This window comes from Corvus moneduloides, chromosome Z (genome assembly GCF_009650955.1).
Source record: "Corvus moneduloides isolate bCorMon1 chromosome Z, bCorMon1.pri, whole genome shotgun sequence".
NCBI lineage: Eukaryota > Metazoa > Chordata > Aves > Passeriformes > Corvidae > Corvus > Corvus moneduloides.
Genome location: NC_045511.1, coordinates 31,832,423 through 31,846,715, shown reverse-complemented (window position 1 = coordinate 31,846,715; position 14,293 = coordinate 31,832,423). Strand labels below are relative to the sequence as shown.

Here is a 14,293-nt window from a genome sequence, read left to right as displayed (position 1 = left end):
GAATGCTTGAAATATGGTACTTGCTCTTCATATTTCTGCCTCAGTAGCAAGTTCACATTTTTCCATATGGTCCATCTGTTGAGAGCAAAAACAAAATTTCTAAATCATAAGCCATATCGTTCTAAATTGGTTTTATCCCTAACCAAAAAAACATGACTCAGATTCAAAACAACCATGGAAATTTCCAAGTAATATCTCGGGTTTTGTAAATCCCCTATTCTGTTTTAAAAAAAAAAAAATCCTAAATTCATCTTCGGTTAAAATCTGGCTATGTATTTTTAAAAAATGTATATTATAAAATATATAGTAATCATCTGGACAGGATCAGATCTTGCTCTTACAGATACTGATGTGAACTTCAAGAAAATACTCTGCTTTCAAGAGGTAACCATGTGAAATGCTTGAGAAGTGTATGAAGACTTAGTAAAGCATTGTACAGCTACATCTATGGTAGCATATATGTTCTCCACATGTATTTTAATTAAGGCCCAAGACCAAGCAAAACAAAGTCTCAAAATAGAACAGATTAAATAGGAAGCTTTGAGACTACTTAAATAAACTAGTGTATAAAATTTTCAGAAGCTTCATAGGAACATGAGTCACATTTTGAAAACTTCATAGACTTAGGAAGCCTGGATGTTACTGGCTTCCTATGAGACTGAGATTCCTAGGTCGTTCTGTTCAGTTGGAAATGTGTCCCCGAGTTCATTGAAGACAAAAAGTTTTCAATAAATGCAAAATTAATACCAAAAATCCTAGCATTTCCTTCCTACTTGAAAAAATCTATATGAATATGGTATCTGTTACACTTTTAGAGCGCTCTTTTGAAGTATCATACCATGAAGGACTTGATAGTCTGACTAATTGATTTCTGACTTGCAGACACATCTCTTCTAGTGGTTTTGTTGTTACTGAAGAATGAAATTTATGTCTGGATTTCATTGGATGAAAATAATGCTACTGTCTTAATAGAAATGTGCTGCTGCTTTTCTTAACAGCAAGAGAGTGAATTATGTACTTTTTAATGATATAGCCATTTTCTATATCTGTCTTCATGTAAAGGCCTTTGTAGAGTAGAAATGGGCAGAAGTTTCTTCCAACCAGCAATTATGAAAGCAGAAGTTCCAGAGGTATTCATTCAAGAGACAGGATAGAAATACTAGTTCTGACTTAGGCAATGAACTGCACTACTGAGTGTTGTACTTCCCATGGAAATAAAAACATTCTGTCCCACAATGCATTTGTTTGTAAGCAGTGAATGAAATGGAAATATGAGTTCTGAACCATCCAGCCATTCCTCTCCTGATGAAAAACAGTTTAATGTGTTCAGTGTCCACTGAACACATGCAAATGCTGCTGTTTGCAACTACTGTGTGTAGAGGGAAAAAAAGCAATTCTTCTATTACATATGGTTCAGTATTTTGGTTTTACCCAGTTAATACAATAAATAAATGGTCCAGGTAGCCTTTTTTAAGGCAGAAAGGAAATTTTAAGGCTCTCACAGCACAAACATACACATTTTGCTCTAGGTTGTTTGACCTCAACTTTTGCTACTGTCAAAAAGGAAAATGGTACATGGATAATGATCTAGAAAAGAAAGTTACAACAAAAAATAATGTCTGAAAACTTTTGAGTAGGACGAGGTGTTTGGGAAAGGACACCATCTCAAGCTGATTGTAAAAGTACAGTCTACAGGAAACAACCTTCCAAACTGCGCTGGAAACGGTGCTGCAGTGCACATCTGAGCAATAAAATGCCTTTAGCATTCACACATCATCATAAGCAGAGAGGCTCATCTCAGCTTTCCTCTCAGCTGGCCTGCCCTGGGCCCATTCTCAAGGGCAGGTGCTGCAGCCCATTTGCTGGCAATGGTTTCAGAGCAAGTATAAACACACCTGAACTGTTTTCGGCGCCATCTCGACAGGGCTGATCCTGCTTGGTCTGGAAGTGATTTCAGCATTGTCTATACCGGTGCTCAAGTTGTTTTCATCACCTCCACAGCTGCACCAACATCTGAAAACAAGCACAGACAAAGCAAGCAACCACCAGCAGTCAGTGGCAGGAGGAAAACATGAGGCTTTCAATCGTGTTCCTTGGGAATTTGTAGAGTTGAGCCTGACGAGCAAGATGTAAAGATCCCTGTGAACTGAAAGCAAGCGTGCACAGATGCCAACTTTCCAGGGACATCTATATAACAAGATGACAATAGCGCAAAATATTTTCACTCTTGATTCAGTAACACACATCAAAATGCTTTCTATCAAAAGCATTTTGCCTTCTATAAGATATGCAAAAAGTCTTCTGTCGTGCCCAGCAATAGCATCTTCTAATGACAGAGTTATCCTTGTTGCGTTTTTCTCAGCTGAATATATCTGTGGAAACTGGGATCTCTCCACACTGCGTACTTGTCAAAAGATGTGACCTTGGCTCTGAAGAAATGGAATTCCCTTCCTTAATAAACAAATATATCATTATAGCAAATCAGCTCCAAAGAATCATCTGCAGATCCTCAAAATATACCTTTATTACACAAATATCATTCCTGCATGGTTTATTTAAACAAGATATTAGTGTTTATCCCTGACACTGATCGGATCTTCTGAAAGTCTCACTTGTGCAAGGGCAGCATCCCTGTTTTTTAGGGCTAGAGGCAATTGTGGGAAAGCAGAATTTAAAATATTGGGACAGCTTTCAGCACACATGAAACTCAGATGGATAGAAGAGGAGGTGGAGGATTCTTCTGACCAACATGCATTTGCAAATAAGAAAGCTGTTTATCACCTGACAAGTGAATTATGAAGAAATTTGAAAAAGAGGCTAGCACCATATCATCAGCAGGAGAAAAAGAGTGGGAGATTCTTGCACCATGGCAAACTCCTCACAAAGACAGGCAATAGAAGTGAGATGTGTTGAAGGAAGCAGGTATCACGTAATTTCAGGTTACGTGCTGAGCAAGAGTGGAGAGAAGAAGGAGGAAGAGCAAAGATTGAAATCTACAGATACTTGGTATGGTGGACAGTCATTCACACTTAAGTCTGAAGCACAAGAAGCCTGCATTGCTATAGTGATAGTTTGGGAGCCTGAGCCCTGCCCCAGAATGGAGAATGAAGGTGAAGGAAGAATTGATAGGCAGCCGCAGAAAAGATGGGCAAATCATAGTAGGGAAATCCCTTCTCTATGATCAAGGGGAAAGCTGCACTGAAGTTTTCTGCAGAAGAGCTGATGAACTGAACGGACAGACAACTCTGGAGCTGCAAATCTTGAGAGCACTTCTGCCCTCTCATTTTACTTATTGCCTGGACTGACTTTTTATCTTTTTGTGAGCCATGTTGAATATACTTTCCCTTGGGTTTGACTTTGTCTTTCACTTTTTGGACTTTTTGTGGCTTTTCTGGGATGCTGTATTAACTATTCCTCCTCAAAGCAAACTACCAGAAGGCACAACATGCCATCACAGAAACAGGGAAATCATGGTATTTTCATAGATTTTATGTGACTAATGAAAGCAGCAGTGTAAATTGTTGTTATGCACTGCACTGCAAATTTTAAAAAAGAACTCAATCTGGTCCCTTCATGAGGTGGAGTAAGCAATGAGCTGGTACACATTTTGCTAGCCATGATTCTCCTTTCTTTTTCAAAACAGACAAGCAAAAAGATTTTTTTTTTCTCTGATGGATTTTTGCTGTAAATTTTTGCAAAGTTTTAACTTCTGGAAAGGTTATACTTTCTTGCCTCTCTTCTGATCATTTTTCACTAACACCTAACCAGGAGGTCACTTAATGCACTCGCACTCCATAGACCAGCAGATGTAAGTCTGTTAGTGCAGTGGTTTTGGTGTACTATTGCTTATCACGTTTTTGCCCTTTAGGTGCCAACCTGGATTCACTGGAGCAAGATGTACTGAAACTCTGCCCATGAAAATCCAAATCAAAGAAAGTATGTTAAAATAATCTGAACTTTGCTTTCTTCCGCAACTACAGCAACAAAATCAATAGTACTTGGTGTTTTCACAGTTCAGCTGGAACCGGCCTCTTTACTCACTAATTTATGATCTGATTTTCTGAAGTACAGTTTGTACACCATGGCATTATTGACCTCCAAAATATTTCTTGTTTGTGTGATTTTTGATCTTTCCATTCATTCACAGATGCATTTGTTTTGCACACAATGGCAGTTTTTCTGTTTGGGAGACTGCTGCAAAGTGCAACCCTAAAAGACCAAACTCATGGAGATGAGTATGTACAGATCTTGTGTCCTTGCTGCCTTGTGGAAAGAGCATCCTAAAACCAATTTGGGTCTCTGGAATGGTGAATTTCTGTCTGAGATCTTGAAACACACTTTGATCTGGATTGGTTTGGTTTTGGCTGGTTTTGCAGGGGGGATTTCTTTACATTTCCACAGAGCAAATGACTTGCTCTCAACATCCTGAGCTATTTTGACACGCTAAACCGAGATTCAGTTTCTGAAAGTGAACTCACCAAGTCATATCAGTTCACACTGAAGGAGCTTCTTTCTTAGCGTATATTCACCTCTTCTCTTTTCTCTGTTTTTTTTCTCTACCATTTTTTTTGTTTGTTTTTCCTCTCAGGTGCCCAAATGAATTTACTGGTGATCGCTGCCAAAACTACGTAATGGCCAGCTTCTACAGTACGTCCACTACTTTTCTGTCTGTGCTGCAGTAGAAGCATGCTCAGTCGGTGCTGCTTTCTTGTCGCTGCATCTTTCCTCCAGTTTTATTTTTTTTTAACCTGTAACTAGATTTGTTGCCTAAGGCCTAATATTGATTTTCTCTGCCTGTTGCATGAAAATTATAACAAAAAGCAATTGCAAATTATAATAAAAAGCAATCCTGGGGTTGTTTGGCATTGAGGGTATGGGGAAATGCAAGACTTAGGAATGCTGTGAAATTAACGTTGAACGTGTGATATGGACTCCCTGCTGACATCAAGCAGAAAAGGTACAAAAATGGCATTTTAAAAGTCTCTCATTTTATTTGCCACAAAACACTTATGAGTCATGTTACAGGCCAGCACTCCCTCAACCAAAGGATGGGTAGCTAGTCCTCTACTTACATACGAGATTTGCATTTGGAGCTAGAGGTTAAGGGCAACTGAAGTGCTTACATTGTTTCTAATGAGCACCTGCCGAACAGGATTAGCATGTTCTTCCTCCTCATTGTTCAGGCTTCAGTGGAAAGAGCACAGAAAGAAAAAGAAAGGGGGGAGAGATGACTTAAACAATGGGGTCTAACATATTTTGGGTATATCATGGGTAACAGATGCAAGAGATCAAGGATTACTTGGCCAAATGAAAGTATCAGACATGCACATACACAGACTGCTAGAATCAGCACTGCAGTCTCATCCCATAAGGTTTCCTATGGAGGAGTGGGCTAATTATTATTACTTGACAGGGAGTAACAGCAGGTACACTCTATTTTCTCTCTTTGGCTATAGCAAAGTCAAGGGTAACATATAAGAAAATTGCTTAGATCTTACATTTAAATGCATGTGTACTACTCACAATCAATTGTTGCTGGCATCAGAATGTACTGTGATCTAAAAGCAGTATTATAAAAACAATTTTTTTTTGATGGATTACTTGCCAGCACAGAAAGGTTATAGGCTAGCTTGATTTAATTTCCATTGGTATATAGGACAAAAAGCTGTAAGCACGTGCTGGACATTTTGGAGCCTGAAGAAATGCACAGGTTTTCTCTTATACTGATGGATGAAGAACATCCATACATAATTCATACTTTCTGTCATGGAAGCTACCCTCATAAATCCCAAGAGTGCTGACTGGGGACCAGACCTTCCAGCACTCGAGTGGGCATTTTATGCCCTGTTTTAAAACCTTTATTAGTGTGAGTTATATTTAAAAGCCTCTGGTAACTATGGATTTAAAATTTTTTATGCTATTACAGTATTTGTTTACCAAATGTTAGATTTAAGTGGCCTTTTCTGTGGATTGTGGTGAAAAGTGCTGTCAAGATTTTCTGATCTTAGAAGAATAATTTAAAAGGAGGTGGTGTAAAAATACGAGATCCATTGTTTGCTGCTGAATTTTATCTGAAAACTATAGAAGAATTGTATGTTGATTATAAATCCCTTTATTTATATTCTTTATATATATTTATATTCTTTATATTCTCCCTAGGAGAAAAAAAAATTTAGGTGGGTTTTCATTCGTTCAACCTAACTCTGGTTGGGATTTTTAAAGACACCAGATTGAGATTTTCTGAAGTTGCCTGCATAGAAAAGGCACAGATGCCCTTGCCTTGCTGCAAGAGTTACGCTCAGTGTTAGTACTTAAGTTGGTCAAGCCCTTCCTCTCCTTGAAATGCAGAGGCAGGAGAACACACCACTACCTCCCTTGGGCCACTCTGAGAGTCCCAGCCAATGGCTATGAGACTCTGGCGCTCCTGCCTGCCCTGCATCTGCACTACAACATCTGGTTTCTTATACTGCTAAACATCTTGAAATGACACTTTTGGAAAGGGTCCACTGAGGGCACATTTATACTTAACTAAAAAAAAAAATAAATGAAGAAGCATTTATATGACTTTTTATTATTAAACCCAAAGCTGACCAGAGCATACTATTCAAAAGAGAACTTCAGTGACAGTTCTCTAAAGGCGAATGGTGCATCTGAGGCTTAAAGCCAAGCTCATATTTTGCACCAAGTGTTGTAGTTGATTAATTTAGCTCTGTAGATGCAGCTTTTGCGAAGTACACAGCAAATTGGGATGCTAAACAACATAAGTGCTAGTAGGAAACAAAAGTGTATGTGTGAACTATACAGCTATCTAATTTCACTTGCGTTCAGAAGGGTCTTTCCTCATTTGGAGAGAAAGGCAGTGGGGTGCCATGCCAAGTTTGCCTACTGATGAGCTGTTACTCTCTCAGTTTGGCTGTTAAAGAAAATTGTCGTCAGAAATCTGCCCTGGAGCTGGTATTTGAGAGTCCTGAAGTTAATGGGCTGAGGACGTTTTGCCAGATCAGAACAAGGCACCACTGGGCATTCTGGAAATGCCCTGTCTCACCAGAGTACATGGCTAACTGGCTTATCTTGACTCATCTCAGGAGCCTGGCTGGCAGACCCTGTAGTGTCCTTTTCTTGAGCACAGCAGTCACAACTGCTACCAGGCGTGCTACCCTGTATTTTTGCTGTGACTGCTTTGACTTTGAGGCTCATGGTCCACCACTGGTCCATAAGACAGCAGAAGGCAATCCACAAATGGTTGCAAAAATAGATCTGCTCCATGCAGATATATTTGCTGTGTCTGAATGTTCACACATTCTCTCCCTGAAGTCAATGAATCAAGACAAGTGGAGGAGAGCAAAAGTAATGAGTTAACATTAAAAGTTTTGGGTAATTTTCATGTAGTTAGGCATGAGAACTCTCATAGCATCACTGTGCAGAATGATCCCAGGGATAAGAAAGCCATGAATTAATAGAAGGTTGAGGAAGCCTCTCTGGAGTTTTATCACATATAAACCCTTTGTCTTCTTAAATGTCCCTGATGGACCAAGGACACCACCCAAAGGGCCAGTGGACTTGCCTACTTCACTAGTTAACTATTACATATGAATTGTGGATTTAGAACTGCCCAGGGGCATGCTGTGGGCCTTCTTGGGCATCAGCTGAGCACGGTCCATGCCTTCCTTCAGCATGGGCCACCACTTTAAATCATATCCATTTTAGCTCTGCCATCCCTGATGAGCAAGAGTGACAGTACCAAGAGGGACAGAAGGAATTTTCTTTTTAGATGATAGCCCTGCCTCATATTGTCACGGTGAACCTCGCTGAGTCATTAAAGGGAGCAAGAGTTGAGAAAAGCTCCAATATTCTAGAGCTAGTTACTGTGTGATGGCCTTGATTTTTCAGCCTTTTCATATAAACTACAGGTCTTCAAAAGTCTGCCTTTAGCTATTCTACTACCTCGGTATTTCCCATTTTCTATATATTTCTCAAGTAGTCACATCTGTATGAGGGTAGTAGACAATCTTACCTGAAACTTTCATTTTCTAAAGCCTTTCAGCACCCTAAATTGTACACTTTATGTGCTGAGACCAAGACTCCTAAATGAACAAACAGATTTGAAAAATGCCATTGTCCATCTTTTGCTCAACATTAAAAAAGACAGGTTTTCACTATAAACTGCTCAGTTAATGTTCACTAAGTACTAAAATTGCTATGACAGGATACTTAAATTATGAAAGGACAAATTTTCCATGCTTCTGAGATTTGAACCAGTTGTCACTTTTACAGGAGCCATAGGACTTAACACATCAACTTCAAAACCAACTTTGCAACCTGAGTACTATTGAAATGAACCAGATTTTGGATCCAAAGTGGAATCTAATGTCACAAAGAGACCGTATCCCTGTCCCTCAAATAGAAATGGCTGACATACATATCTGCTCTGTGATAGTTTAGGAGATTTGAGTTTGTTTTCAATTGAAATTGCATGAAGAAGAATTTATATTTTTTTAGAATTTTTTGTTACCCACAGACAGAAGCATGACACATTGATGCTTCCGAGTTGAAATCAGTCTCCCTGGACCTCTCTGCTGTTTCAGTTGATCCAATGGATCCTTCCTTTGCCAAGCGCAAGGTCTCTGCAAAAAACCTGAGGTAGTGGTCACCTCACACTGGGCACCATGTCTCCAGGCTACCTACCCACCTGTATCCATACAGTAGCCATCCCAAAATATTGAGTGCCCAGCAGCTGTGGCACACCACTCGTAAACAGAGCATGCAGGTCTGGAGGATTCTGTTCCACATTTCCAGGCACCATCCTCTTGTTCTATAGACACTGCATCTCAGCAGGCTACAGTATATCCAACAAGTTGTAATTTTAAGTAACTTTGGGAGGAAAAAATTGCTTCCTAAGTATTTTTTCTTGCGATACTGGCACATCCCCCCAGCCACAACCAGAATGAAAACTGAGTTGTTAAAAATGATTAATTGTATTTGTTCTTAGAGCACCTCTAGGTTCTACTGAATAGAAGCCACACTGCATGTAAAAAGTATGCAGAAATATCAGGCTAAGTAGGAAAGTATCAAAAATAATCACCTGTTTATAAAATGAGAAGTATTGGGACATTCTGCTTATCAGATCTAGGGAATGTAACTAGGAATACCATAGATAAGTAAGAGCTACATAACATGTAGGTTTGAATAAGGAATGCATGTTTCTTCAGCATGTTTTCTTGTTAGGCCTTTCAGCCAGAATACCTTCCCATTTTAAATACCAACTTCCTATTGAATTATATTAAATAGAAACTGCATGATATGAATGACTTCCCTAAAATTAAATTACCTTCAAACTAGGTGTCTTACCTATAAGCAAGCATAATTACAGCAATGTATATGCATGGGCATGTCATTCATTTTACTGAAGACTCAATCAAGCTTTCTATGCAACTAATGTATATCGTTAGCAGAGTTCAGGTAGGCATGTGATACTGGCTCTTTAGGAAGAGACCTGGATGGATTCCAACTTAACCCTTAAGATGTTACTGATTGGCAATGAAGAGTTGACATTCCCCATGTGTGCAAAAGACATTAAAAAATCAATTTGCCGTGAAAATTACCATTGGATTTAAATTTCACAGCACACAGGAACAAAAAAAGGCAAGAGCTACCATGGCTGTGGTGTTGGCCCCATGGGAAGGGTGTCCTAGGGTACCTGCTGGGGGGAAGCTTGTGCTCCTCCTTACCCCCAGCTGCTGGGGCCTGGGAGTGCTGATGTAGGTGTGTGATTTGTGTAAAGGGATCAGGCCCTGCACCCCAGGGTCCATCCAGCTGGTCAACAAGTTGTTCTGCCAACGCAGCACAGTCCAAAGACAGGGAAAAGGGGTTGGCTCCTCATTTTCCAGAAGCTGGAGGCCTGCTGCAGTCAATTTGCAAAGCAGAGGACTCCCACTGCTGAGTAAGCACTGCCAGCTACCTCCAGGTCACAGCCTACAGGAGCAAGGATATGCATTCTGGGGACAGAAGCAGGGCCAGAAGGGAGAGCAGTGCATAACCCATTTGCAGGGGTGTGCTGCCCTTTGTAGAGCATCCCTTTGCTGTCATGGTCCCATGTGAAACCAATCAGCCATTGCACGTGGCATCCTCAGGCCATAGCCCTGTTCATCTCAGTAAGATCTTAAGGGTTAATGGTTCCTGCTGCATTCTCTGGACTGTGGCTGCTCAGATGCCCTGCCATGTATACATATTTTTGTGTATAAGCCTTGCAGAACGTCTGGTCACATAGCTAAGAAAGGTGCACTTGAGCACCATCCATGTAACCATGCGCCCCCTTGTCCTGTTTCATGTGCAGACACAGAATAGCTGTAATTCTCATATGTAATTTATTTTTAAGTACAGTGTATTGCTCTTTTCTGAAACTTTTTCCTTTTTCTTTCTTTTTTTTGACAACTTTCTGCATTGGCAGAGCATCTTGGGATTGAATTTATGGGTATGGACCAATCATTCCTTTTAGCCTGCAGATTCTAGACCCTGAGAGATAAACTCCTTTTTATTTTTTTTTCTACACCTCCCCTTTTCAATTCCTAACCAATTTCTTTATGCTTTAGAAGGGATCATACAGCTATAACAACAACCCTTGTCAAAGTGTTAGTGGAGATCAGTTCACTAAAATGGTAATAGTGATAGGATATTCCAGACTTAAGGAGTTCTAGGAATTACTGAAGTGATCATAACATAGTGTACATTCCTTTTTCTGCTGCATAGTTTTGGCTAGTTTTGACATCTGTTTTTGGTGAGTTCTTCTAGGGTTGCCACGTTTTGGAAACACTGTACATTTTAGGCAAAATTACTAACTAGTGTATTAAAAAAGAGAAACTTATGACCACTTAAAATTCTGCAAATTTGCAGTGTTGAGCACTGATTTTCAAGTGAAGTTTTATGTCTAAACCCACATCTAGGTGGTTACACATTATGTGTATATCAGTTGCCTATAAATATATGTAAATGATATGCATATATACATTCCTTTCCAGGTCTGTAAATTCGAAGTGGACTGAAAGTTATTTAGGAATTTAAATAGAAGTTTACAGCCAGACTCCAGATCCTCAAGTCAGCATATATATATTCAATATTTCTAAAACTAAACTCAACAAGAACATTGGCAGTGGGTACTATTTTCATATTTCAGCTTTAAATATAATGGAAATAGATCTTTTAAGTCTTAGTCATGAATAGACTGTACTCATCTAACTAGCTGTTTGTATTCAGGGGTACAAATAATGCATTTCTTGAATAGGCTAACTTGAAATTCAGGTCAGTTTTAGTTTGGAATTTCCTATAATTGTTGGTAAATGAAAAAAAAAACAGATGATGAGGCAGTTTTAGTTCACATTCTTATTAAAAATGCCCCCACAATATGTCATTAGCTTAAGCTGTGAACTATGGAAAATCCATTACAAGCCCAAATTTAAAAAATCACTCACAGCCCAGCTTATTTTTGTTTTTATTATTATCCTAAGGTAGCATTAGTTCCCACGTATAAATATTAGATTGTAGTGGAAGATATATGGCTACATTAACACATGAGGAGTTAAATTAAAATCCTGTTAAAAACTGACCTGCAAATTTTGCTTTATATATGAAATTACATCAGCAGAACCATCTCTTGGAATTAAATTCTTTTAAAAATCCCTAGCGATCTGTAAGAAGAAAAACTTTAAAACAGAGCAAATTTAAGACCTTATGTATCATCAGTTGTGTATAAACAAGAGTGATGTGAAATTAATTGCATAATATGCATATTTGAAAGGCTGCACATTTAATATCTTGACTTAAGTCATACATTGATTTGATTTTCATATCATTCTATAGGGAAAAAAATTATTGAAATTATTTTTAATACTTAACAGGCTAAAATCTTTCTAAATTCTCACGACACATACAATTCTTTACAGACTTTCCTGCAAGGCTGCTACAATTTTTTTTCAAGATATTTTGATCAGCATGTATTATTTATCTGGGTGTCACTAACAGACTCTGTAAATGTTAACACTGGTCAGGGAGAGAAGGTAGTTTTGGGGCAAGATGTAGTATAACCACAAGTGCCCCACAGAAGTTCTTTGCAAAACTCTTCTTGGCCTTAAACAGAGAGTCCAAGGCTTCTCTTTGAGGTACCATGCCATCTGCAGAGTCTTGACCAGGATCCCAGTCCTGTCCAAGCTGCCAGCATCCCCTGTCACCCACATTGGCCCCTGCAGAACAGCAGGGCATCCCCCATTTGGCCCCTGCTGTCCCCTGTCAGCCAGGAACATGGCCAGGTTTACATGAGAGCTTGCTGGTTTGCTGGGCATGACATGCCCAGGTGCATGTGCCTTCCTAGGCAGACCTTGCCCCCAGAGTTTGAGGGAAGGCATGGCAGCACCACCGTTCATGCACACCGTGCCAAGCTGTATTGTCCTTAGGGCCTTGTTTCAAAGGGCACAGAAGGGAACTGAGGTTATAAAAGCAGATCCAGGGGTTTAATATCCCATGCCTATCAAGACCTGTAGTCCCAGAAGACGTGCTGGTGCTAGGACCATTGCTCAGGGCTTCATCCCCCATCCCCTGCAGTGAGTGAGCACCCAGAAACGCCCCAAGCAACAAGCCTCGGCCCACTGGCAAACTCAGTCAGGCCATCACCAGCCAGCTGCCCAGCTCATCTGCAACAGCCTCAGCCTACAGCAAACCTCCTGGAGTCAGGGCAATTTTTCCTTCAGGGAAAAACTGAGCAGGGTGTCCACTGTCAATTAATCTTCTACTTCCTCTCCCTTGCCCTCCAAAAAAAAACGGGTTGATATGTCATTGTTCATTTTGCTTTCATAAGCTAACAGCTGACAGCATGACAATTTTAAAAAAATAATAATAATTCAAAGCATTTCAAATTAGCCCCTAAATTGCTTAGCACAATTCTCCTGTTTCCTGTGACATCCTTGTAATACACCATTTCCATGGCTAACTAATAAGCGCTTTCAGAAGGGGCAAAAATGGGAAGGGGATCAAATGCCACTAACTAGCCTAGGCGAGGAGTTATGCTGTATGAGAAATCCCTTCACAATCTGCTTCAACCTTTTTTTTTGTCCCCAAGCATTTCTTTCTGTTTTTTTTCCAGTTCCAAGCATGCTGTGCCAGCCCTGCAGTTGACTTCTCTACCCTTTTTTCCAGTCTTTCCCTATATTTCACCTTCCTCTTTTTCTTTGTCCTGGTTTGGTTTGGTTGGAGTTTCAGCCCTTTCTTTCTTCCCTTTTTTGACCTTCTGTTTTTGGAGTTATATTTATTTTTCTTTAATACATTTTTACAGCATCCTAGTTTTACCAAACTCACTTCTTCTCTCCCCCTTCCCCCCCTTTGTTAATAATTACTGCTATTAATTTTGTCTGACAGTGCTCATGACCTGTTTGCTGGTGTTTGGTTTACAGTGGGTTTGGCTTGTAAGATAAATTTGTTCCATGGTGTAGTGCATTGTATCAGAGAAATTAAGATTTATTTTTGGTTTTTGGTTTGTTGCATGGAGTATTTGCCGCTTGCCCACAGTGACTTTAAAACAAAACTCAGGAAGCACATTGGAGGGAAGGCTCCCTGTTCAGTAAGGAGTATTTTCCCTTGAACTGGTGTGTCATTTATGACAACACATCGTTTGGACAGGGACATATGGCACATGTGAGAGACCATTGTGCACCTCTGTACCAGTCCCAGATGTAAGTCCCTTCCAGCAGGAATAATGCTGGCATTTATCCCAAAGGTAGTGCAAAGCTGTGCAGCTCTAATTCATTCATTTATTTTTAATCATCTGCTGGTATTCTGACTGTGGTCAATACTGTAGATCACTACTGGTCTGACTGCTTACTCAAAAATAAGACTTGACTAAAGTTAGACATCCATTTTTTCCTAACAGCAGGAACACAAATCCACATCTGTAAAGCGTCAACACAGAATGCGCCTCTGTTTCAGAGCTCCTTACGTAACATTTCCCCAGCAGAGCACTCAGCAATGCTCTCTGCCAAGCATGAGCGAGGCTGGAAAGCATCAGTAGCTCCAGCCCAAACATTAGCAGTGCTACTAACACCTTTATAAAAATGAAATATCTCCGATGAATGAGATCGGTAACAAGCTGTCATCACTGAGCAGGCTGCCACCCTAGATAGAGAATTCCTTTGTTGGTCACAAGCGGATATAAGTTGAAACTCTGCATTTCTCTCACACAAGGCACTGCTGGTCACTGATACTGCTGTGTTTTAGGAGGAGCACTGGAGAAAGAGTCTGAATTTTATGACCA

General features: G+C 39.9%; 1 protein-coding gene across 17 annotated transcripts in view; it reads left to right on the top strand.

Annotated features, from left to right (window-relative positions):
- Positions 1 to 14,293, top strand: part of NRG1 (neuregulin 1) — a 434,810-nt gene that overhangs the window by 305,745 nt on the left and 114,772 nt on the right. For 11 of the 17 annotated variants that reach the window (XM_032096876.1, XM_032096877.1, XM_032096873.1 and 8 more), the window contains 2 exons: positions 4,589 to 4,647; positions 10,448 to 10,471. In XM_032096876.1, the coding sequence (XP_031952767.1) occupies positions 4,589 to 4,647; positions 10,448 to 10,471 (83 nt within the window). Of the gene's footprint in view, positions 1 to 3,868; positions 3,937 to 4,588; positions 4,648 to 10,447; positions 10,472 to 14,293 lie in introns of those variants that run through there. The other 6 variants (XM_032096871.1, XM_032096870.1, XM_032096869.1 and 3 more) reach the window with 4 other exon arrangements.